At 37.3% G+C, this 26,048-nt stretch overlaps 1 protein-coding gene across 14 annotated transcripts in view; it reads right to left on the bottom strand.

The window, feature by feature from the left end:
* Positions 1 to 26,048, bottom strand: part of HDAC9 (histone deacetylase 9) — a 290,614-nt gene that overhangs the window by 7,110 nt on the left and 257,456 nt on the right. For all 14 annotated transcript variants that reach the window (XM_084510992.1, XM_084510989.1, XM_084510991.1 and 11 more), the window contains 5 exons: positions 16,107 to 16,238; positions 13,277 to 13,392; positions 7,266 to 7,388; positions 4,699 to 4,909; positions 4,107 to 4,324 (listed from right to left, as the gene is read on the bottom strand). In XM_084510992.1, coding sequence (XP_084367118.1) covers positions 4,107 to 4,324; positions 4,699 to 4,909; positions 7,266 to 7,388; positions 13,277 to 13,392; positions 16,107 to 16,238 — 800 coding nt within the window. The remainder of the gene's footprint in view (positions 1 to 4,106; positions 4,325 to 4,698; positions 4,910 to 7,265; positions 7,389 to 13,276; positions 13,393 to 16,106; positions 16,239 to 26,048) is intronic.

The raw sequence follows: 26,048 nt of genomic DNA, 5'->3' as shown, positions 1-26,048 counted from the left end.
TGAAGTTAATTCACTGATCAAATGAAATCTAGGTCCCAGTGAAGACAGTGTTAGTTTAGCTTTAGCAGGGGCAGGACTTTATCCATAATACACAGTTGTTTTTTTTTTTTTCTTTTTTTTTTTTTTTTTCCGTTTTTGTTTGTTTGTTTGTTTGTTTTAAAAAAAGAACAAAAAAGAAAAAACAACCAAAAATCCCACCTTTTAAAGGTAGAGGGCTTTGTTCACATGCTGTTTACATTAAAATTTCTGATTTTATAGAACTCAGACTTACTCTATTGGTTTTGCACTTGTATTATCTCAAAATCTTTTTTTTTTTTTTTCCTGCAAGTGGCAGCATAAAAGCTTTTTAGATACAGATATGCACAAATAAAAACAAGATTTTAGGATTTTTATTGTAGTAGCAGTTTTTCAGTACTCAACTGCAATAATTTTAGCTGGAAGTTTCAGACTTTGGACTCCCTTTATTGAGCAGAATGAAGTTCTACAATAGTGATCAAAGGGCCTTATGAGGAAATAAGCTGTCATTTGAGCTGAAGTGTATTAAAGCTGACAACAGCAAAGTCGAGCTTCCCAAAGACAAGAGGAGTTCAGGTTACTGCACATTCATTATCATTTTTTCTCCAGAAAGCTGGGACGAGCGTTTCTACCTATTTTTGGATGTGATGTCAACTTTTGCAGCATGTTTTTAGAAGGTCAGCATACTAGATCCCGCAGGTATAAATGTCAGGCTTCAGCGCAGACGTATACCATTTCCCACATCAAAAGCCTGGCATATGACAGCTGACCAGAAATAATCCATAGGGGATCTTCTCTTTGTTATTAAGGACAGAGGCACACCTCTTGGCAATGATTTGTTTCTTTTCAGAATGGAAATGATCCAGGGGAATTCTTTACCTCTGACCTATGTCAGATTTTGCTTGTTATCACCCTCACAACAACACAGGCTTGAAGCACTTGCTGCTGAAGTATATTCTTTTATCAAAGAAAAGAAATCACTTTTTAACACAAGATAAATAAAAGATCTATGGGGTGGTGAGAAACTGTTGCTTTCTTCCTCTTTTTGCTGTTATAGCAAGATTTGCCTATTTGTCCACCAAGAAGATCTGACCAAAATCACTTTTCAGGGATTGCTGACACATGCCATATCATCACATTTCAAGGCAAAAATTCAAATAGCTGGTTCAGTTGAAATATATGACAGCCTTAAGTACTTACAGAGTCCTAAACATAAGGGGAAAAAGGAAAAAGAAATGGAAATTAAATAGAATGTATTAACTTGTTCTAAACTCTTGATCAATTGGGATTTCATAGTCCTGTCAGCTTAAAATGGTTCTCATCTTTCTAACCAATTTTTTTAAGAGAATGTTTGAGTACTCCTAATTAAAACATTTTTTCAAGACTGAAAAGGAGGGAATCTGTGCAGATATGTGTTTCATTATATGGCCTATGTTCAGAACAGTGAGGAAAGAGGAGTGGAAAATAAAAACATGTATTCACCTGATACATGCTCAGACTTGTCCTAAGAAATGCAAAGATGTCTTTGCTACATGGTGTAGAACATCTCATTCTACGGTTCAGGTAAGCCTCCTTTGCAGAGTTTACGTTTGATTGTAAGAGCCACACAAAGCTGTTAGCTTAAATAACAAACAGAAAACTGCAAATAAAGGTAAGGTAAGGTAAGAACAAAGTATATCCCATCCTGCTGGCGGAGTTAAAAAACCTTATGCCAGCACAGATGTTCAATCCAAACCTTTAAATTTAATGGGTTAAAAAAATATAATTTTGAATTCAGTACTTAACAGCCACTCCCTCATTTGATCATTTCTCACTTCCTTCAATAATGGCTACCATTAAATGCCAGTTTTTAAAAATCACATTTATTCTGTTAATTATGTAAGAGAACACCTGGCTTTCCATATACTTGCAGAAGACAGATGTATGATTGGAGCACGGTCATTTTCAGTGGTATTCATCAGAACGGTTCTTCTGGGAATAGTATGGTAGAAGAATCTCTTCGCTACAGACAGTAAAAAAAGTCTGATAAACCACCCACATCCTCACATAATCCACTGCTTCTGTGGATGCAGCATGATCCTATCCCTCCTTAGGTGTTTGCTGCTCTGATGAGTTACTGTGCTCCTGATGAAAGCTAGCTGCTTGGGGAGTAGAGATAAGGGAGACTGAGCTATCTGGGCAAAGGAAGTAAGCTAAAGACCCTGGGATAAAGATAAATTTCTACTACCTACATTCGCATATAGCCTATACTGTAGAGAATAAAAGCTAGGTTCATTAAGTTTTAAGAGAAGCAATTGTTTTGTCTCTTTATTACAAATACCCATGTGAGAATGAATGGGTATTTCAACTGTTTTGGGAGGGACTTGTTCTCAATATTTAGTTTCATAAAAGTTTAACAGGAAAAAAAAATGTTATTGAAACAACCATCATCACAGGCCAATCTCACTCTTTTTAGTTCTTTTCCAGTCTGAATCTTGTGAGGTGCAATGTATCCTAGTAAAATGTGACTCAAGTTAAATTTTGACATTCAGGAAAAATGGTCCTGTCCTGTAAGTCACAGTGCATATCCCCAAATGCTATGGTAGAATGTATGCAGATAAGTGTGACCTAACACAAACATGTCAATGTGGTTCTTTGCTTTGTGAAGAATGCATAAACAGTAACTGATCAGTTTGCAGTGGATACCCACAAACAGCATAAAGACTCAGTACTTTACTGGTAAAGATTCTTTTCAAACAGTTGAGGGCAGGTGAAATATTTTCAAAACCTGAGGCTACAAGATATGCCATCTTGATTAAACATATGGAATGCATACTCAAAGAAAAGCCAACTGGAGTCCTAGTTGAGTAATCAAAACACCCAAGCTGAGAGGGGTTAACATGCAAGGATCAGCTCTGAACTTTGAAGTTTTCTGGTCTTCATTTTTTCTAATTAAGACAAGATTTAATAACCAAACCACTGTACAAACTATGTACTTAAACTCTAGGTTTGTTTCTAATTTTGTTGGGAATTCTTAGTAGATTCCAAAGAATCAGTACCCCCTGGGAAGTTCACCCTTGCAAGATGGACTGACTTTTTTTTTTTTCTTTTCACATAGGTACAAAGACCAAATACTCTGCTTTTCATCTTTTCTTCTTTGCCACTAGCTCTTCTATATAGTTATCACATAACTTAAACAAAACAAGAGAAGTAAAGATGTGTGATATTTGAATTATTCAAGGAGCTCCAACAAACAACTTTTGGAAGGCTATGCAGTAAGTGAAGAAAAATGTTCTTCAGATAAAAGCATTTAGTTACTTGAATATCTTCATTTTAGAGCAGGGAACGGCATCACATTTGTTGTAGAAGCATTAGCCCCTGATAAATCTACCTAGATATTGCTGTACTTTGTTTATTAGTGAATGGTCCCTTTTCTTCTTTCTTTCTCCTCAGAAAAATGTGTTACTATACAGGGAAACAGGGACACAGTTCAACTTGTATCTGATATTAGTAATAGCAAATGCTTCTCTTTCTCCTTCACTGGCATTTTTTTATCATATAGCTAACAAACCATTATGTTATTCATGAATTTACATTGAAGAAGCTGATTTGATAAAAGATGATTACAAATTTATTCAGACTGTCAATATATTTCTAACACAAAAAAGATCAATTTCATCAGCTGGTTGACTTCAAATGAGTTATATATTTATTCCACATAATATTCCACAACAAATGAGCTTAAAATATGATTCAAAGGCAGCTGAACTGAATGATTTCTGAAACTGGAAATGACAAATAAAAAAAAAAAGCTGGATAGACAGCCAGTAATCTTTATGGCGTAATTTACCATTTGGCAGGAAAGCATCTGTAAATAAAACTGAAAGATGCTTTGATACCTATTTCATTGAACTGTATTCTTATTGGTGTCAACAAGCATATCAAAAGCTGAAAATGAGGACCTATATAAAAGTACACTAACTATGCATAAGCAAGGTAATCCTGCAAGAACCTGTCTATTCTCATCTACCACATGGCACTGACATCTATTATGTTCCTTATTAGTTTTCAACATTCATGTTCATTAGAAATTCCTTACTTTGGGAACTCACCTTATTCATGTGGATCTGTTGCTGGTACTGTTTCTGCTTCTCCAAAAACTGTTGATGTTGCTGCTGGATGACCAGCTGGGCCAAAGTACTTTGAGGAAGAGGAGCTGACTGGGTTCGATTCAGTGGCCTGTGACGAGGCAGTTTGTGGGCAGCTCTTATGCCGGGTGAGACTCTTTCCTTCGCTGCTAAAGGAGACTGTGGATGAAGAGGAACTGCTCCTGCAAAAGAGTGACATTTCACTCCAGTGTAAAGAAAAACAAACTACTGGTTCTAATAGAAGAGAAATCTCTCAGTAAGAAGAGTGGTGTATGTTGCAGAACTTAGCATTAGCACTGATGCAGTGGGACGTGTACCACATGCCTAGCCATGCTGGGAAGTTCAGCAGCTGCAAAAGAATGTGATGAAGTAATCATTTTCTCTTTTCTGTAATCATGGAATTCTTTCAGGCTAACGAACTCAAGCAGAATCACTAACGTGGGAAAAAAAAAATCTATGCTTTTCTCTCCCACCCTTCTACTTTTCACAACAGTCAGAATACAAACGTCATTAAAAATATCTAAAATGATTGTTGTGTTGAAGCTTTGATCATTACCAGTCACAAGAAGTTTTTGCTGTCTCATTTGTTCTTTCAGTAACAGATGTTGCAAGAGAGCCTGGTGGCTGCTATTTGGCTTTCCCTCCAAAGCAACATGAGGATGAGCTGAAGAAGGAGGAATGCTCCCCCCATACTGTCCAGCCAAGGCCACTCCTTGTCTGAGCGTCTGGGTCTCTCCCTTCTGCTTTTCTTTGAATGATGATGAAGCCTGTCAAAAAACAATGACACTCGTAACTGTTTTTCATTCACCTGGCCATTTCCTGGCTATTTCCACTTGTCTTACGGTATGTTTTCTAAATGCAGAAAAAGTAGTTAAAATCCCTCTCTTACACGTTGATTCTGAGCTGAAAAGGGAGGGGGAAGAAGCCTGTTAAATGTAGCACTGCAAGAAACTAAATAACTAAAGCACTTGGAAAAATTCAGTAATAAAAGCCAAAGCACAAGGAACTACTAGTCAGAACATTATTAATGAAAAGACGGGACCTATCCTTAAAATTCCTAAAGGCCTTTCCCAGCCTCGTGCAGAGGAAAAAAGGGAATCAGAGGAAATAGTTTCCATTGAGCTTGGAATAGGCAAGGCTTGGTTTTCACATAACTTTCCATCAGACAGCAAGCCAATCAGCAAAACAAAATAATTACCTGTAGTAGTGGTAAGCTATTACTTTTCCTGAAGCATTCCCTGACTCCCTGAAGGACAGCTCAAAACTTTCACCATTTGCAAAGTAAATGTGTACAGTTAAACTCTGGTCTACTGAATTATCAAGAGCTGTTGTGTGTGTGTGGCCTTTTAAAGTACCCTTATAAATTGCACAGTTATTGATTTCAAGCTTTTTGTAAACTTTGGCCGTTCAGGATTGCAAATATACTTTAGATTTCTTTGTTCCTAATAAAAATCTAGTTTTAAAAAAATGTATTTCAAGGGTAGTCAAGCTTGAGTAGTAATTTTTACAGTTAGAATAATTAACAGAAATAAGTGTGTTGAGGCTTGCTCACTTATGGTATGTCACAGTAAAATAACATCTCTCTGATAATCTGAATTTCGCATATTGTAACAAGGCAAACCAAAGTTTATACAAATTTTTGGGGGGTGTATGCTTACTTTACCCTCTGTCATTATCCTTCCCTGAAAAACGAACACCTAAATAAACTTTACATTCAATTTGCAACTACTTAGTCTGGTAACAGACATAAACAATACATGCATAAATTAACCCCTTTATTTTTTCAAATGCCAAAAGTAATATTTGGTGCAAGCTGGTAACATCAAAAGTTCTCATCATTTGAGTGAGAAAATTAAAGATGTTTTCATTTCCCTTTTCAACGTTATAAAATTTATTTGAAGCTAGTTATATTTATGTGAAATAGCTAGGAAATTTTTGATGATATAGTCTGGAAAAGTAAGCACTACTTTTCATGTTCAGTTCAAGTTTTCCATCCCTTAAAAACAATAACTTGCTTATAAATATTTCATGAAAGACTTCAAGAGCAGTGATTTAAAGCTTGCACAATTTTACACACAAAGTTCTATCTAACATTAAAATGTTGGACTGCAATAATATGCTATTGGTGAGACATGAAATAAAATGTAAAAGCCATAAAATGACATGAAACTTTAACCTGCAACTAAGTTTAGCACTGGAATTAAGTAGTACTTCTAATAAACCATAGTAGACTGTACATATATATGCTTTTTATATTCTGGAAATCTAGAATATTTCTATTTTACCAATTCATGTTCTGTCAAATATGAATTGCTAGAATTTCTTCAGAATTTATACAGTGTTGTAATAGAACCATAATATACTTATATTAGAATTTTTACAGGAAATCAGGAAGGAAAAGTTTTGACCGGTAGCAAAGTTTTCAGTTATTTTACTGAGTCTCAGATTTCACCTACAGATTACTGTAACTTTGGCTAGATCTAAAGATCTTTATCCATCAACATGGATTTCCATACATATTGTATCTGTTTTCTTATACATTTCACATACTAATTTAACATTGAGCTCTAAATAAAGTTGATTGCTACAGACTGAACAAAGGGCATATGAATATAACTAGTCATTAAATGTTGTTTATATATCCACAGATTTAATTTATAATTGATAGTACACCCCTTATAAAACAAACCCACTTGCAGGAATACAGGGTTCTTCCACTACCACACTTCAGCCCAGCTTATGTTCCTGTTAGCATCTCATTATAAAAAGTTACAGGTGCTGTACTTTACCAGGTAGGAGTGATCATATAATTTGAACATTTATACTAAATTGTCTCCTCATGTTTTTCTCACCATGTCTGAAATCTGTTATCAGATTTGCAGATATAAATGCAATATATATGGCCTATATTTAGCTAAGCTCCACACTGGCACTTACTTGTGATTAAGAATGACTACTGCTTTCAAGTTGTGCCCTTAAATTTTCAGAAGTTGCCCAATGCAAAGAAAGGTCTGTCTCCTACTATCAATTGCTTCTGTTACAAAATGCTAAAAAAGAGAATAGGCAGAAAGTAGGCTTTCTGGGAGCAAAAGTAGACAGTAAGGCTTTGGACTGGTCACTTACAGTGATTTGAGTTTGTACTGCTGGAAGTCCCAAGGTAATGTTGGGCAGAGAAGGGGACGTGTACAGACTCAACAAGTTCACTGATTCATCCTGAATCAAAAGGCGTTGCTGTGAAACCAGATGCTGGAATAAAGAGAAAAAAACAAAGTATGTATAATCTCGAGGCTTTTTATCTTGGCTATTTTATTCTGATTGTGCATTGATAGCCAGTTATGTATCATGCATTGGTTTGCATCCCAATGGGGTTCCAGATAAGTACTGTCCCTGTAAAAAAGCTATTGATATTTCCTTCCTTAGGAAAACAACTGAAATACATCTGGGATTATACCTTGGTTAGTAAATCAAATTCCTACTCCATCCCAGAATCTTGAGGATTCTTAGACCTTCTCTTCTCTTGTCAACTGCACTTTCACTATTAGAAATTCAGTGAATTTCACTATCAGAAATTCATTGGCTAAATTAATTCATTGGCTAAACTTCTGAATGTCTTTATCTAGCCAAACCAAAGGTGTCATGATTATGGATGTATTAAATGTCTACATTGTTACGGTTCTTAAAGTTTTGTGGTAAGGTATGAAACGTATCCTACCTGGTTTATGTGTTAATTTACCCATATTGTGATATGAGGATGTTTCAGGCACATTATTTACTTCCATTGACATGGGAATCTTGGGTAGAAAGTGAGCCACATTGTCACATCTGATGTTTAAAAAAATATACTCTCTCTCTGCATATACACAAGAAGAGTGTCCCATCATTCTCTGATGATGATGATGATGGTGAACCCTCTCACAGCCTTTATAACTCCTTTAAAGTTAAGATCTTTAACACTTGCTTTGAATCCTTGTGATATAATTTTAAAGGATGTGGAATTGCTGATATATTTTTAATTACTGTCAAGTAAAAACAGACATTCTACAAAGATCACCCTCTGTCTTTCCATTTTAGATTCATTGGGAAGAAACATAAAGTTGCATTACCGCAACAGGAATCTTTTTGATGCCTTTGCCTTTTTACTTTAACAGTCATGTTTTTCAACATGTGGTCTAGTATAGTTGCTTGAATTATATTTTCTGTTTAACTCTTGCTTCCCTCCCAGAACTTTAACACAATAAGACCTACAAAGGTCTTATTAGACTTAGGAACTCTGGCATGATATCGTCCCCAAGGGAACAACATCCTTGAAAAAGAATACCCTGTGTAACAGTATGACACAGTGACTGCTTTCTTCCCAAACAAAAAGCATATGGGACTCCAATAATAGACCACCTCCAAGAGGGATACTGCACACTCGGGCTTTGACTAAAGTAAATATAATAACTTGTCAAGCATGTTGTGGGGAGCTGTAGATTTTCCCCTGGACAAACCTGGAATATCAATTAACTCTGTAAAATACTTTGTGCTAATACAATGCAACTTCAGACCATCAATGAAAAGTGGTTAGGCACAAAAACACAGGATGTTATTGCAAAACATAACCTTCCTCATACAGTTTGTTTGGAGGTATGACCTATCACTGAGACAATAACAGTAGAAGTCTATCTCTGTAATTTTCTTTTGGTACCTAGGGAATCTCAACAGATAGCATACGAAACAAAGAAGCTTCACTTGTATATTACATTAAATCTTGGCTAACAGTGTCTTGCCTTGATAACATCCAACTTTGACTATGATTAAAACCAAATATGTCAAGACTTTGGAGATATAATTGAGGAAGATTACAATGATTTAACTGGAAAAAGAAACCCGCAGCACCTCTGATGTGCTTTTTAGAAGATCATCAAATTTGTACCCACTGCAGTATGTACACAGAGACACTTCAAAATGCATGTTTCCTTTCTGGTTTTCAGTACGCCACCATTACCTTCTACGATTTGAACTAACACAACTGTGACAGTGTTTTTGACAGTAAAACATATTCCCACACTAAGATCAGGCATGACTGTTACACAAGGCAGAATCAATCATGTTATACATGTATACCATGGGAGGTTAATGTTGAAAACAGGAACTTATTAGTTAAGACTACTTCTGTCAAATTTTTAATACCTCTAATAATCAATCATTTTAATTTTGGTAACTTTGTTTTTTTAATAGTTTCAATAAAAATTAGTCTAAATGCCAGTAAAACCTCATCTCCCAGCGTAAGTTTAGCAGCCCACCTGCATGGATTAGAGTCCAGTACATGCTGCAATACAATTACATGACCCCAGCTGCAAATTCTCTTTACACAGTTGACAATACCCTGAGATGGTGGCACAAACTGGAGTTGCCAGCAGTGTCGCTTTGCAGAACAACGGCTAAGTCATGGTCCTCCTTCTCCGTGCAGACTTGATGGTTTGGACTGGCACCCAAATTATCCCCAAAACAACTGCCTTACTTGCTCCTCCATATACATACTCTCTGGGCCCATGGATCCTGCTCCCTGATGCTTAAAATAGCCTGTCAGCCTACTTACTGTCTTTCTTAAAATAGAGGTATGATAACAAAATGTAACAGTGCAGGATGATCAACAAGTACCCATATTTAGTTATCATACTTCTATTTTGCTGCCAGTGCCTGCAGAGAAGCAGGAACACCAACTTTGTGTGTACATGTTTATATGCACATTTAGACATTAGATGGGGAAGGGGAAATGGTTTGGCTTTAATACTTGTAAATTGTGAAGCTAGACTAAGTTTTTTCATAGCTTTGAATATTCACTATTACATTCTTATTTCTTATTTTGCTAATTAGACTCTCTTCATGTACAGTTGAAACAAACCTCACCAGCTGGTCAGAAACGCAGACAATTTGCCTCTAGCCACTTGCGAAGTGTGCCATATTGAGCTGAGAATTACAAACACAGGGCTGTGGGCTTGCACAGATCAACTATACATTTACCTGCCATGTATGTCATTTATGCCTCCTGTATAAAGTGATATTCTAGAAAATGCTGCTTTCCAATGAGCAAATGAAAGAGAAAGAAAACTATCTGGAGCCCACTGACACCATGTGGAAGTCTGTCATTGCCTTCAATGGCTTTTGACCAGGCTGTGTATGCCCAAAATTAATAATTTCTCGTGTCTATGGCAGGTTGTCCCTCTGAACACAAGGGACGTGGCTGTGCAGGGGATCAATCCTGCTTGCATTTCTCATGCAAGTACGATTTAGCCCCAGCACAGCAGGTGACCTGAAAATGTACAGCACGCTACATGAGACAAATAGCTACTGCGGTGAACCTTGATGCTGCTGGAGAGAAGTGGGCCTAATAAAAATAGCATTTTATTTCTAAGGCGCAATTAAAATCTTGAGTTTAACTTTCAAGTTTCATATAATGAGACCAGTGTTTTAACAAATGGTACTGAAAGTATCATTAGGGGAACTATGATAGTAAAAGATTATCTGCAAAAATGTACCGTTTGCAGTGCACCTTTATGCATTCAAAAAAATGTAAATGTCTGCTCACCAGACTGTCTGCTCCAGAGGGTAAACCATTTAGAGGTCTAGCTATTCAAATGGATATGTCAAGAAGACTTTAAAAATCTGTTTCATTACTGATAATGCTCTAATTCTGTCTATGCACTGGAGTGTAATCATTTACGGTATTGACTCATGTTTTACTGGTAAATGGCTCTGTCATAGCGACCTGTTTTTCCCCAGCAAAAAGTGTTTTATTTACTGCCATGAAAACCACGGCTATCCACCCACTCAGATATGAGCACAACACTTACTGCAAATGTCACAACAACGATTATGAAACAACAGCAATGTGAGTCATGCAGAATTACAGCAAAACAAGTGATACTTTGGGTGATTTTGGAACACTTATCCTATTATTAGAAACTTCTGTACTTTATGTAACTGATGAAAAATGAATTAGATATATAACCTTGGAGAGCTGGCAGCTAATGCTAAGCTAGCAAAGCAATATGTAGCAGTTTGGTTGCTGTTAAACTACCAAGGAAAATCCCACTGAAAACAAAATGCACTGAAATTGAGATTTATGGAAAAATGTTAGAGCCCACAGGACCACAGTATTAACAGTCAAGTAACCAGAGAGGTAAAGAAATCCCTGACTAGATCCAGAAATGGAAGTCAGTAGTTTCAGTTTTTTAGCCCACTTCCAGCTAGCTAAGTGACTGACACATTAATTTCCAGCACATGGAAATTAACTTTAAAAGGAACTTTTTAGGCTCATTTGAAATTTTGGATTGTGTGGAACTAAACCTACAGATGTCTGGCACAGTAATGGCAACTGATGTGCAACAAAGTTTTGTATTAATAAACAGAGTATAACTTTGTTGGTTCTTGGTACAGCCTTTCCAAATCTCCCCAGATTGCCAGTCTGACTGGGTTGTATGCTTGTCTTTATAGTAGTTCAACACTGTGGGCAAGTGTCGAGAAACTAAAACGTGCAAAGTAACAAGCACTGTAAGCCAGTCTGCATCATTATTCCCCTTACATTTTGTAGTATTCTCAAATCAACACAAGATCCAATTGAGTAGGTTTTCCTGTTTAATACAGCATTAACATCTATATATGCCAAACTTCTAACTACAACATTCCCAATATTAAAATATACCATTTAATTCTACAGAACTAGGATCTGATCTTATCTGAATGATGGATCTTGCTCTGCATCATTTACATTTTTTTGCAATCACATACAGAGGGGCTATGAGGCAAGACCACATGTTAGCCATCAATGCCATTTTTTTTCTTTTTGGTTACGGGCCAAAGAGAGGCTACTAATCAGTGTGCAGAGGTCACCCACCTGCCCCCTGGATCATAGTTCACACACACAATTAATTCATTATGGGGAAAAGTCACTGCTGGAGGTTGAACTGCCCATTCTTTTTTTTTTTTTTTTTTTTTCTTTTTTTTTTTTTTTTTGAGGTGAGTGTCCTGCCACTGACCTGGAGAAATAGCTCCATTAGCTAAAACTCTGTTAAATCACGTTTTCTTATGCAATTTTTTCTAACACATTGTATAAACCAATGATTAATAGAAAATTTTACCACCAAAGCAAGAATTGCTATATGTAGGGGCACTGGACACAGGATGTTTCTGAATTTCTTTCTCTCTTAGTTGTATTAATTTATTGTCCCTTTACAATATTGCCATGGAAAGCATGACTTAGGCCTGATGTCTACGGTAAATGAGGTTTATCACAACTGATTTACCATCTGCATTCCTGTCGTTATAGGCACGTAAGTATGAAACACAATAATGAGTAGTTAAGATTCCTTCCATGTACAATCTAGCTTCACAAAAGAAGTGTCAAAGACTCCTAGCAAATCAGTTACATTGGTAAGCACTGAACAGATAAAGAAACTGAGGTACAGCAAAGGCAGATGTGAAAAAAGACTTAGTCACTTAACACTGATACTGTACCTAAACAAATCTACTTCAACAGCATCTGAACCTCGGATTGCCTTATCTCTTACGTGTTAGAGTCAGCAATGATGAAGTCAGTCTTTCACATGTGAAAGTTCTTCATTAGCATTCACCACTGTGCACTTCTTCAAATTATCCCAGAAGGTAAGCCAGATTTCCTCCCACCCACAGCAATATGAGATCCTGAAAACAGGTAAAGCATTGCTTTTTTGCCTCATCCAGGAAGAGGGCTGCAGTGACACTGTAAACACTGCAGTGATTGTTCATCTCATGTTCAACTGTTGTTACCTCATTAGTTCTTCATCCCCTTGCTCCCCAATATCTTTCCTAATATTCTGCAACACAGATGCTTCCTAATTCCTTCCATAGCCTTCTCCAACTTCTTTGGTAGCATCACAGCTGCTTTTGTTTAGGCTTCTGTTACCGAAGAGTCTCTTTATTTGCTGGCCTCCTTTCTGAACACATATCTCATATAAAACATACTCTCCTGTAAGCCTGCAGTGTCCTAGTATCTCTGATGATTATAGCTTCTGCAATTATTTTGCTTGGATGTATCATCAAACTGGAGTTTCAAATCTCTTCAACCTTGCCATCTGAGCAGTCAACTACCCAATAAAGAGAAAGAGTCTTACCTCAGCTTGAATGCTAGATGGCAAAACTGAGCTTTCACTTTCTGTTATACTGCTGGTCGGACCATTGCTTGGGGAACTGGGACCTGATCCAGGGGAGCTGCTACTGACTGAGGATTCTGGAAAACAGATGAAGCATACATGAATTCATGGTTCACACCAAAAAACACAACACTTCAATTAACTGGATACACTTAATGGCACAGGGTGTTTTCTTTTGCTGTTGAAAAATATCTACCAATTATGAATGGGCTATTTACTTACACTAAAGTTTTTTAACTCACTCTCCTTTTCCTTTGTTTGTCCTTTTACAGTGCTAACAAGGAAAAATACTCTTGGTCTTTCTCTTTCTGACCCGTCTGCTTTACAAAGGGTGAATTTAATTATTTAATCATTTTCACAAAGATGGTATGATGCTCAGTATCAGGCAAGGATAGACACACAGAACTTGTAAAGAGTGAAAAGGAAATAAAGTATTTTATTTTTAATTGAGTCCTGCTTCTGTAAGAGATCAAAATGACAGAGATAGTAGGCTTGCAAAGGTCATGATAACATACCATCAATTCATGAGGCCTACTGCCATCCCCTTAGTATTTAAAAAGGGTGCTGTTGTAGCCAAATTTTTACATATGCAAGTAATAATGACAGAATATACACCACTTTCACTGCATCTTTAGTACAAATACGAAGGAATATTTACCACATACAATAATCTTAAAATGGCATTTTAAAGGCTATATGTTATCTTGATTTAATATTTCCCAAGTTCTTTTAAAGATAACGGGGAAGAGTCTAATTGTGTGTTGCTGCATTCAGTCATTCTAATCCTATACTGATATAAATGAAAGTTCTGCACATGGGAACAACAAGGATAAAGATGAAAGAATGTGGCATTAGTAGAGATAAGGCTATTTCAGGTGATAACCTTCAAATGCAAATCTTCAGGAAGTTAAAATAATGAACAACTAAGTGTGGCAGTAAATATTCTATGGCCACTTCTTTGCTTCTTTGCTCTTTCTCAGTTAACTTGCAAAAATACATCCTCATTTTGACCAAAAGTAACAGGAGATTTCCTGGTAGTTTCTTGGACCTGTTGCTGTTTCTTGCTAAAGCTGATTTCAATTTACTGAAGTGAATCAGTACCAAGCTACAGTAGCTGGTAAGGTAAAGTTCTTTCCCTGTTTTCTCACTACTTTTCATAGAGCAGTAGAAACTTTTTTTCTTTTCTCAGTTTTTGAATAATTATAATAGTTCTTTTATATAAATAAAGGGCTACTTTTAGTTAAAAGAATTTTAAAAAGGAGAAAAAAGCTTCAGGCAAATGCTGCATCAGGGAAGCTCTGTTTATGAAAGGTAAAAAGTGTCATATAACAGATATTGTTAATTACAATTACAATCTGTAATGCTGAGAATTATTGTCAGATCCAGAAAGAGAATACTTTTTTTTTTTTTCCCTCCAGGTTTCTGTTTTGTCAGTGGCTGCAGGAAAAGAATATTCTGGGTAAAACATTTTACTTTATACTTTTCTTGCAAGTGTACAAAATATAAAGAAATCATCTAAAATCACCTTTCATTATAAGGTAGTGGAGATCAAGAAGCTCATAACAGCATCAGCAAATGGAAATAGTACATTAGTTGTAAAAATTCTAATGAATAAGAATTTCATTTATGAGGACATCGAAGTGAATTCATTCATTATGCTTTATACTTCCTTCTTGTTGTGTCATAATTCTGATATACTAAATGAATTAAGTCACGTTTGACAGTTCAGAAACATTTCATTGTATAAGCATACAGCCTGATTGTAGTAACACTTGAACAAGCCATGAAGGTACCAAATACTAATGTGAAGTCAAAGTAAGAAACCTCAAATGTTCTTCTCTTTCAAATCAACAATTAAGGTCTTGACTCATTCTAGTCCTGAGCACCAAAATGAGAGAATTTTAGACTGTTTAGCAGCTGGGGTGCAATTCTGCAAAATAATATATGTTACGAAGTTATGACTCTATAATGTCAAACAGGTGAAAGAAAGCCTTGGCATCCACTGTCAAGGGTAGGAAAAATATTGAAAGAAATACTACTTGATGACAAATTTTTATTTTGCTTTTTTTCCCTCTATCCCTTTATATTCAGAATCCTGTATCTTTACACGCTAAAAGTTTCCTTTCAATTACCAAGAATACTATCAGCTGTGGCCAAAAATACGTCACTCAGTATTTAAACATTTCAACTTGTGCTACTGAAAAAATAGCTTAGTGAGCCCTTACATCAAAATGAACTGATTGACATTTTCAAGCAAGAGAAACCAGCAGGATAGGACCAAACACAAGATTCCAAAATGGTCTGTGATTAACCTAAGTAACATCAGACAGGTGTGTTTGTGCCTGCTAGTAGCATCTACATTTTCCACAGGAGACAAGAAGTGGGACATGCAAAACTCCAAATGCTCTCCATGTACAGAAGACACAAATTAGGGGAAGATGCTATTGTTTTCTCATTTAATATCCCATACCATCAACAGTTTACCGATTATTTGTTCTACCTGTTTCCCAAGCACTGTTTTCCAAACTGGCTGGAAAGGATGGCTTTCAAATGGACAATGTCTTTTTAGTAAGTGGTAGAAAGCTGAAGATTACAAGTTATTCATACATAGCAATTTCTTTAATATGCTTTTCTTGTCAGCAGCAGGAAAGATTAAAAGAAAAAAAAAAAAAGACGATGCATACTTTTGTTTAGTAAACAATTTAAATTCCAATAAACCACTTTTAGGAGTATTTTATATATGCCTACAAGCAGTCACAGTTATGACATAATTTCTCTATTCTGACATTACCTGTCACCTCAAAGAGTCGCTTCTTGAATGAACTGACAACGTTTCCATCCTTTCTCCTGAGTAAAGGACTGCTTCTCCTTTCCGTCACCTTTTGTTTTAACCTTGAACGTACCTTCAAATTGGGCTCTGAGGCTGCAGATGAAGAGAAGAAAATGAATGATTATAAAACAAATTATTACTTTACCCAGACACCATTGGCATTCCCTATAGGACCTCATCTGGTCCAAGGAGAGCTCAGAGGCAGAGATTTTACTGCCCATTATCTCCAGTCATTCTGCTGATCCTCATACAACTCCATCTCAGGCTGAAGGCTCAGAAAGAGAGGAAAGAGGCCAAAAAGGTTTGAATTCCAGTATTGTTACCACTTTCAACTTCACCTCCATTTTGCCCACCCCTAGTCCTCTCTTCCAAAACAAGTTCAAAATAAACATGTATTGATGAGAATGCCTCTATTTCCCACCTGCCTATGAGACAACAGCAGAGAAGAGAGGAGAGAATTGTATTTTTATGTCATTTCTTTAACATCCTTAACATTAAAGCAAAATAACAATTAAATATAAAATAAAATAAAATAAAATAAAATAAAATAAAATAAAATAAAATAAAATAAAATAAAATAAAATAAAATAAAATAAAATAAAATAAAATAAAATAAAATAAAATAAAATAAAATAAAATAAAATAAAATAAAATAAAGCCTGTATTTAACATGTAGTTTATGCAGTAAATTCTGATTTCTTCTCTTTTCTGCCTCTAAACATTTTTGATTCCTCATATATTCATGAATTTAAGGCACAGACACTAAGCTATTAAAGCAAAATATTTCAGTGGATATGCTGAAAGAGGCAGAAAATAATTTTAATTATAACACATTGAATTAACTTCTTTTCCTCCCTAAAGAACTAGCCATTACTTTTTTTCTCATTCCATTTCAACTCTAAAGTTACCCATTAATTATCATTAATATCATTAGTATTAATTAGAGATGACTGAAACTTGTGTTCTACACCATTTTAATCTCTCTTGAAGGTGAAAACTTGGATGGAAATACACCTTGGAACTTGGAACATTATAATTGGATTATGGCCTGATGACAGAAATAGAAAGAAACCTCCACTGCTGCCTTTTGATTTCTGTTAGAAATATAAATTATGACAAGACTTGCTGGCAGAACATTTCTTGGTCAGCAATTTTAGGCCCAGATCTTCAATGTTTTCTCAGTAACACACCAAACAACTAGATTTATTACAGTGTCCTAGGAACATTTACACAGAAAAGCATACGGTCTGAAAATGAAGAAGTAGGATTGCTTCCCAGAAAACCTAGGATTACATTTAATGCACCTTGGGCAGGTTCCACCTTTGTTTCCCAAATGGACACAGTCTTTACATGCTGAGACCAGAGATGAAGTTCAGCTATGCTTCTTATTTTGTGATATTTTTAGCATGATGTTTCATGTACTCATTTATCTGTTCTTATAAGTAAACCCTCTATCAAACAGACTGCTAAGAGCTAGTGAAAGATAATTGTGGAATAGACTTTGTTTGTGTTTCCCCTTCTGGAACTGAGGCTTGGCTAAGCAGTATCTCAAAACAAAGAGAGCTGAAACTGGAATCAGTTCTCTCTCCTATGCACCAACATAAATTCAGCCCCAAAGAAGGAGCAGGAGTTAGCAGAAAAACTAAATAAATGAAATCTTCACTCAATTCAACATTTTACCACTTGTCATTCTGGGACAGGAACTCACAGAATCACAGAACTTCTAGGTTGGAAGAGACCTCAAGATCATCAAGTCCAACCTCTGACCTAACACTAACAGTCCCCACTAAACCATATTGCTAAGCTCTACATCTAAACGTCTTTTAAAGACCTTCAGGGATGGTGACTCCACCACTTCCCTGGGCAGCCCGTTCCAATGCCTCACAACCCTCTCAGTAAGGAAGTTCTTCCTAACATCCAACCTAAAACTCCCCTGGCGCAACCTCAGCCCATTCCCCCTCGTCCTGTCCCCAGGCACATGGGAGAATAGACAAACCCTCACCTCGCTACAGCCTCCTTTAAGGTATCTTTAGAGAGCAATAAGGTTGCCCCTGAGCCTCCTTTTCTCCAGGCTGAACAAGCCCAGCTCCCTCAGCCACTCCTCGTAGGACTTGTTCTCCATACCCCTCACCAGCTTTGTCGCCCTTCTCTGGACTCGCTCAAGCACCTTGATGTCCTTCTTGTAGCGAGGGGCCCAAAACTGAACACAGTACCCGAGGTGCGGCCTCATCAGAGACGAGTACAGGGGGACAATCACTTCCCTAGACCTGCTGGCCATGCTGCTTCTTATGCAAGCCAGGATGCTGTTGGCCTTCTTGGCCACCTGAGCACACTGCTGGCTCATATTCAGCCAACTATCAACCAATATTCCCAGGTCCTTCTCCACCTGGCAGCTTTCCAACCAATCCTCTCCCAGTCTGTAGCTCTGCTTGGGGTTATTGCGCCCCAGGTGCAGGACCCGGCACTTGGCCTTGTTGAACTTCATACAGTTGACCTCAGCCCATCGGTCCAGCCTATCCAGATCCTCCTGCAGAGCCTTCCTACCCTCGAGCAGATTGACACACGCACCTAACTTGGTGTCATCTGCAAACTTACTGAGGGTGCACTCAATGCCCTCGTCCAGATTATTGATGAAGATATTAAAGAGGACCAGCCCCAGCACCAAGCCCTGGGGAATGCCACTAGTGACTGGCCTCCAACTGGATTCCAAATCCAAATGGATTTGACTCCATTCACCATGACTCTTTGGGCCCGGATATCCAGCCAGTTTCTAACCCAACGAAGCGTACGCCAGTCCAAGCCACAAGCAGACAGTTTCTAGAGGAGAATGCTGTGGGAAACAGTGTCAAAAGCCTTGCTGAAGTCAAGGTAGACCACATCCACAGCCTTTCCCTCATCCACCCAGCGCGTCGCTTTGTCATAGAAGGAGATCAGGTTCGTTAAGCAGGACCTGTCTTTCATAAACCCATGCTGACTGGGCCTGATCGCCTGCTTGCCCTGCAAGTGCCGCGTGATGACACTCAAGATAATCTGCTCCATGAGCTTCCCTAGCACTGAGGTCAAACTGACAGGCCTATAGTTCCCCGGGTCTGCCCTCAGGCCCTTCTTGTAGATAGGCATCATGTTTGCAAGCCACCAGTCAACTGGGACCTAAAACTCAAACGTATGCTTCTAATTCCAATCCTTGCCCAGCATGTAAGATCATGAGTTTGTTTCCTGCTGTCCCGCTCATTCCCTCAGTGATGAGGACATGAGAAATGTTCATGTGGGACCAAAAGGAACTGCACCTCTGCCAGAGTGCTGCTGTGACCTGCAGTTCCCACAGCCACTTGCTCCCTTCACCAGATACTCTGTCACTCTTGGCCAGCTCTCCCTTTAAATATCTTATGAATTGAATACATTTCAGACAAAGATACATAGGCTAGAAAAATCATGGAAATCTTTAATAATAAAAACATTAACAAGAAATCTTGATTTTATCTGTTACTACCATAATTAAGACCAATGGTTCTTGTACCAGAGACTTGTTTGCTAAGACACCATTTGGTATTAAACTGAAAATATAACAGTGGGCTAAGTTTACACTACATGCTTTCATCACAGGTCTCATCCAAGTATGATGACATTTTAAGAAAAGGTGCTGACCCCACTTGCACTTATGGTTATTTTCATTTGTACTATTCCACAGTCTTAATATTTAGAAAATATTTCTATATCCATGCCAGAGTAATATACAAACCCTCTGCAACATTTACTGGGGAGGTAATCCACTCACACATGAATGTTTCATGGTGATTGCCTTTGTGTTTTTACCACACTCCCATCATAATTCTGCATCCCAATCAATAATAGGAATAAGAGGAAGCAGACTTTGTTCTCAGTGTCTGAATTTATGAGGCAGCTGAGAAGACAGACTTTGTATGAAATATGACATATTATTTTAAAGTGGAAATAACCAATCTTAAAGTGAAAATGTATGAAGAGTGACTTTTAAATTATACAATAGACCTTCCAAGACAAAGCTAAGGGTTAAGGATTGTGTGCTTCAAATGGGAGCCAGTCTCCCATGAGAAACTGCCAGCTGCTAAGACAGTACCAGCTAGGACTCAAGGGCTGGCAATAAGTATTCAGATTTCAGTGTGCTCAGTATATTTAACCAATTTGAGAATGTCTGGACAAAGTGTAGAACTGGAAATTGGGTTCTTGATATCTGTCAGTGGCTGGGCCATTGGCTTGGTGTATGCACGTAGAGACGACTAGACCATCATGCCCTACTGAAGCTGAAGCAAGCTATTGCTGGCTGCAATGGGTACCGATCACTACAGCAATCCTATGTGCTTCAGTGTGTTCCTACATCCTACTGTAATAACACATCTATAATTGTCAACTCTCTGATGATTGCTAAAAACACAAAATTAAGTATTTTAAGCCTCAAGAATATAGCTATGGATAAAAAATATAAAGATACACATATGTGTATACATGTATACATATACTAGCCCAAAGCTTATACATGAGATTATTTCTAAATGACTAATCCTTTTAAATCTGAAATGCAAACAAGTGAGTGAAGTGAAAAAATATATATTTAAAAAAATTAAAAAACATTTTAAAAACAAATTTTAAAAGTGTATTTTAAACATTTTTTTAATTTAATTGTTCCCCTAATATTTGCAAGGCACTTGGAAAGACTTAGTTGTGAATGCTGAATAATAATAATTAAACTGACTTATGTTTTAAATGACTATTTGGTTTGATACTTGAACTCATAGTTCTTAGAACTGGTCTTCAGAGGGAACTGTTTAAAATAACTTACTTGCATTAGCCACCCCATGTGCATTTCTACTGCACGTATTAGCACCTTTGCTCAGTTTAATTAATCCATTGTCAAAGCTGACTATGTTCATCACCCAAAGGCATTCTCAGTGTAGAACAGGAGTGTCACAAGGGGAGCCAGCACCAAATAACTTCTGAGGCTTAAACTTTACTCACCAGTTTGCCACAGAACAGCTTCCTCAGGGAGATACAAGCCCTTAAGCCCTAAAGAATTAACTTTTTTTTTTTTCCCCCTCCATTAATACCACAAAATCATTGAAAAGCCCTTCATGAAGTCTATGACTTTATGTGGTAATAGGACCTCTATGAAGTGCTAGAGGTGCTGAAGGCAGTGGGGTTTGTTGGGTTAGATTTCTGCCACTACAGTGGTAGAAAACCAAGAAGACAGAACGCCAGAGATGAGAGAAAAATGGGAGCACACAGCTGGGAGCGGGGCAGGTGGGGAAAACAGGGCTGTACCTTCTATGGCCATAGGCCAATAGATTGGGCCACTTATCTAAAATCCTGCTAAAAGCCAGCATACATCTGATGTAGGTCTAATTGGCCATTATTAGCCTAACCTCTTCACTCTGCAAATCTTTGCACTTCTACTACATTTAGCATTTTGGGACAACTAATAATTTGTTCCCACTTTGGGAAAGGAAAAATATATTAATTGAGAGTGTTTTGTAGGAAAGCAAACAAAACAATACAGTGATTTTCTCTGAGGGTTGCCAAAGCCCATCTCATGGACTTGATGGAAATCAGCTGATATCCATTTGAGTGATTCACTCATGTGGATTTCAAGAAAGACAAGCCTGAGAACGACTTAGTTTATGCAACTCTGTAGCACAATTTGGAATAATAAGATGTGACAGTAATATGGCTTGTTCAGAGTTTCTTTACTATTACATGGCTTAACATCTCTTTTTAGTGCTAGTAATAATGAATCGATATTTCTCTTTAAATGACTTCAAGTGGACAACAGCTATGAAAGATACAGAAAGTATCAAACAACAACAGAAGATATAGGCAATACAAGAATCAATTACCTAACTCCTTGTCATGCATGACTTGTAGTTATATCTACAGAACTAATAATTTTGATAATTCTTCCTAGGTGAAGATGAAAGATAGCATCTTCATGATTTTTGTCATTTTTTATGGTGGCTTGAAATAGCAGAAAATAAGTATTTCCATTTTAACTGTTTTGTTAAAATGGAAAATATACAGGCTCCTGTATGGCCACATACTAATTTAATTACAACAACCATCATTGCTCAGGTGAAAGAAAACTATTATCTCCTGAGTAACATGATACTGAAACACAAGCATGAGAGATATGAAAATGATTCAGTATAGTCATTATGTCATATACTGCACTTTGCTTAATATTAGCAATTTGCAGATACTAGCATTAAAGAATACAGCCTGGGGCTAGGGTGCTCCCAGACAAGCTGAGGTTTTCTTTTTTAACGGGGCTTTGCTTCACCATTGTATTTTTTGTTGTTGTTGTTTTTTGTTTGTTTGCTTAATTAAATAAACACAACACACACATATTTAAGAACAAGCAATAAAAATCCTTTCTGTGCTTGGGGAGAGTACATATATATATGAAGGGAATGTGAAAGATAATAACATGCTACTTTCTGATGGTTCCAGGAACACAGTACTACTTTTGTATCAGAAAAGCGTGTGCCAACTTCAAATCAGCATTTAATGAACCCAGGCAGGAAATGGGGGATGGGAGAGGGTGTATAGTGAGCAGGTCCTCATCTTAGTTGAAAGCCATATATAGGAAACCTGAAGAACAGAAAGTGAGCTTTTGTCCAGGCTTCCAAAAGCTCTAAAGTGAAAGCATTTCCTTTTCTTAGCTGGTAGGCTGGCTTGAAAAAGCTGTGGGGCAGTTGAGGTAAATGATACTAAATTTGGCTACAAAGAGTTCAACCACAGCACAAGCAGCGTCAAAATTCCCATTTTACTTGAGAAAGATGAATTGTTCCCTATTGCCCAGGCTCCAACTGTTATCACTAAGATCATTTGGAAACAATAACACTGACTTCTCTAAAGTATTTAAGTCAACAGAAACAACTATGAAACAAATACTTCATGATTTTGAAGTAATTCTAGCTCTTCACTGGTATTCTCTGTATCTTTAGTTATCATTTTTAAGGTGTGAAGGGTCATATATTAAATTGATTCAAATATATTCTGTGCTATACTTCATGCAGAAGTTATCCCTGGCTTTTTCCTGCCTTATATCTACCAAGTGCCAGTAAAGGAATACTGTCAAGAAATCTTTCCTTTCCCCTTTCCCTTTCCTCTCCCCTCCCCTCTCCTCTTTTATGCTATTCTGTTAGAGACCCATGCACAGATGAACATTATGTACTTTACAACACACAACCATGACAAGTCTGTGCCTGAGAAAACTTAAAGTGTAAATTACAGAAGAAAAAAAAAAGGATTGTGTATGGGTATAGATCTTTGGAGGTACAAGAGAAAATAATGAGATGATACTGGTTAGCATGATGACTGGCATTGCCAGCATACCAGTGGCTTAACCTTTGTCAAGATTCTTTCTAGCACTGAGACAAATGAGAATTTTCTAGAAGATGCTGAATGTGAATAATGAAATAAATTTGAGATCTCTGTGGTGATTTCCTTTTAAGCAGGAGGAGCAGAATGGGAGAAAACATACTGTGAAAGTATCTTTATTTTGTGGGTTCACTGCATAACAGAATGGGTTCCTTGTTCATACTATGGGTTCCCCTTCACCATGGTAATATACACCAATAACAAAGCAGCCTGCCTTTCTGTGCTGTGCCAGGGCCTGGAGATCAAGGAAGAAGTCAAATCCCCTTCACTACTGCAGCAAGAACAGCCAAAGAGGCATATCTAAGTTCCTAAGATCTTAGTCTGAGAGCAGCGGGTTAGCGAGAAATTTCTCAGTTTCCCCATCAGTGATATAGGCACTGTGAAAGGCACAAGAAACTTTTCATGACATCAGAAAGGCTAAATGAGGAGATAGTCTGGGCTTCATCACCAAAACTATGAATGCAAGCAATTTCAGACAGAAAGCTGGAGAGGGAGAGAACACAGGTGAGGGACCAAAATTGCTTCCAGCTTCCCTAGCTGCTCTGTGGAGAGCTGTGAATGAGTTTGTCCTTCTGAGGGCCCTGATGGTCTCCCAGCCTTTCCCCTGCACCACGTGATTCTAGCAGACATGTAAATGTTCTCTGTTCTGCATGGAGTTTCAGACATGTGCTCTGACTTCCCGTAGGCAGCCACAGACTGTTTCAACCACCTCCACATGGCTGAATATATTAGACATAGGCAAGATGAGCAGTGACTTTTTGTTTTCTACATGACCGACTGACTTTTGCTGTAGGAAGCCACATTCCAGTACAAAACAATACCAGACAATAAACACATAGGGCATTCTTCTCTAGGAGTGGATTGTGAGATACCAGTCTGTAGTATAGTTTTCTAGACTCAATGGCTTCTAAATTCTGGTCATTTAAAAACACATTTCTGAAAGAGCTTTAAATTAGATTCATGAGACAAAAAGCCATTTACATAACCTCTCTAAAGCTCTTCCAAGAGCTACATGGACCTGACCGCTGGGTGGTCCCAACCGCAAGTGCACCAGATACAGAGGTATAGGACGGAGACACTTTGTTTTTCTGGCTTGCATCACCTAATGTGTTTTCAGCCTATACAGAAACTGTTTCCTGTACAACCATTTGCTTTAAGGGGAATGTTGGTCATATGTGAAACCCTTTAGTCCTTTGCTTTATTTTACTTTTGTAAAAGGTAGAACACTTTATTTATTCAGACTAAGTTAAATATCCATTCCCCAAATAAAAAAACAGCTTCAGTGAAACACATGGTAAAACAGCTAATTAGATTAGAGGGGATCTCTTGACTCTTCAGCTCTCTTCAGGCTAAGGAAGCCAATTTAACGAGATTAGCAATTTTTCATTGATTTCCTAAAGAAGGTTCAAAAATGCAATATACCCTGAAGCCATTTTGAATATCTAACTTTTCCTTCTTATTCACTGTAGTATTTATGGAAACAGAAAATTGCTGTTTCATTATCCATACAAACAAGAATTATCTTTCTAGTAATGCTTTATTGAGTTAGGTGTAGGAATTAGAGCTGGATGCATTTAGCCATTTAGCATTTAGCTCATTTGAACACCCAGATTTAGTTATGTATGATCAGCAGTCCTGCTGGTTCGGTCTTGATTATTGGGATTATCAAATCCAGTTGATTATTCTTGCCTCCACTTCTGACCATATACACCTGCAAATATTGCAAATTGCACTCTTCATCCTAAATCCTCCTCTGAGGATCAAACCTCTAATTCTTCCGAAGGAAAAATTACTTTCTCCAGTGAAGAAGTGTCAGAAATAATCCTCTAAGTGTAACAGTCCAGACTTTTACAGGACCACAGTTTGACCCCTAGATACTAGATGAATGATGTATTTCTTATAAAATAATTATGTTCACTACTAAGTTGTTCCCCAGGCCCCATTTAAAAAAAAAAAAAAAAAAAAAAAAAAAAGTTAATAGGGTGATTAAATCCCACGGACTTAAATCTATGAAAATATCCATCAGTGATAGCTCAGTGATAGCAGATAGAGAGTGTAATGTAATATTTTGTCAGCCTTCAGAAATTCCTGATTAAGCCCCATCATCTTCTCCCCTACATGTATTTTCAGAGGACACCAATTTCATCCATAGATAAGAGTGGGACAGGACTAGATTGCTGAAGCATACTCTTAAGGGTTGTCCAAAGGCAGAGCAGAGTATCAGCAGAGGGACTCTGCTACAACAGTACTGGATGCCAAGATAATGACAGCACCAAAAGGCAGTGCATATTGTTTTCCTAACAGATGAAAACTCTGGCCACATTCAGCTCAAAGGTAGGAAGGCACAACTACACTGAAGACAAATGAAGCTAAATTTGGCCCAAAAGTTGTCTGGAGTTTAAAAGCATGTTTGTCTAGCTTCTGCAAGCAAAGCTGACTTTGTGAAACCATGTCTCCAAAAAAAAACCCACCTGTTTAAAATCTTAATTAGAC

The sequence above is a fragment of the Aythya ferina genome (genome assembly GCF_964211825.1).
Source record: "Aythya ferina genome assembly, chromosome: 2".
Classification (NCBI taxonomy): domain Eukaryota; kingdom Metazoa; phylum Chordata; class Aves; order Anseriformes; family Anatidae; genus Aythya; species Aythya ferina.
The sequence above is the reverse complement of the archived record's forward strand: the minus strand, read 5'-3'. Positions and strand labels throughout refer to the sequence as shown.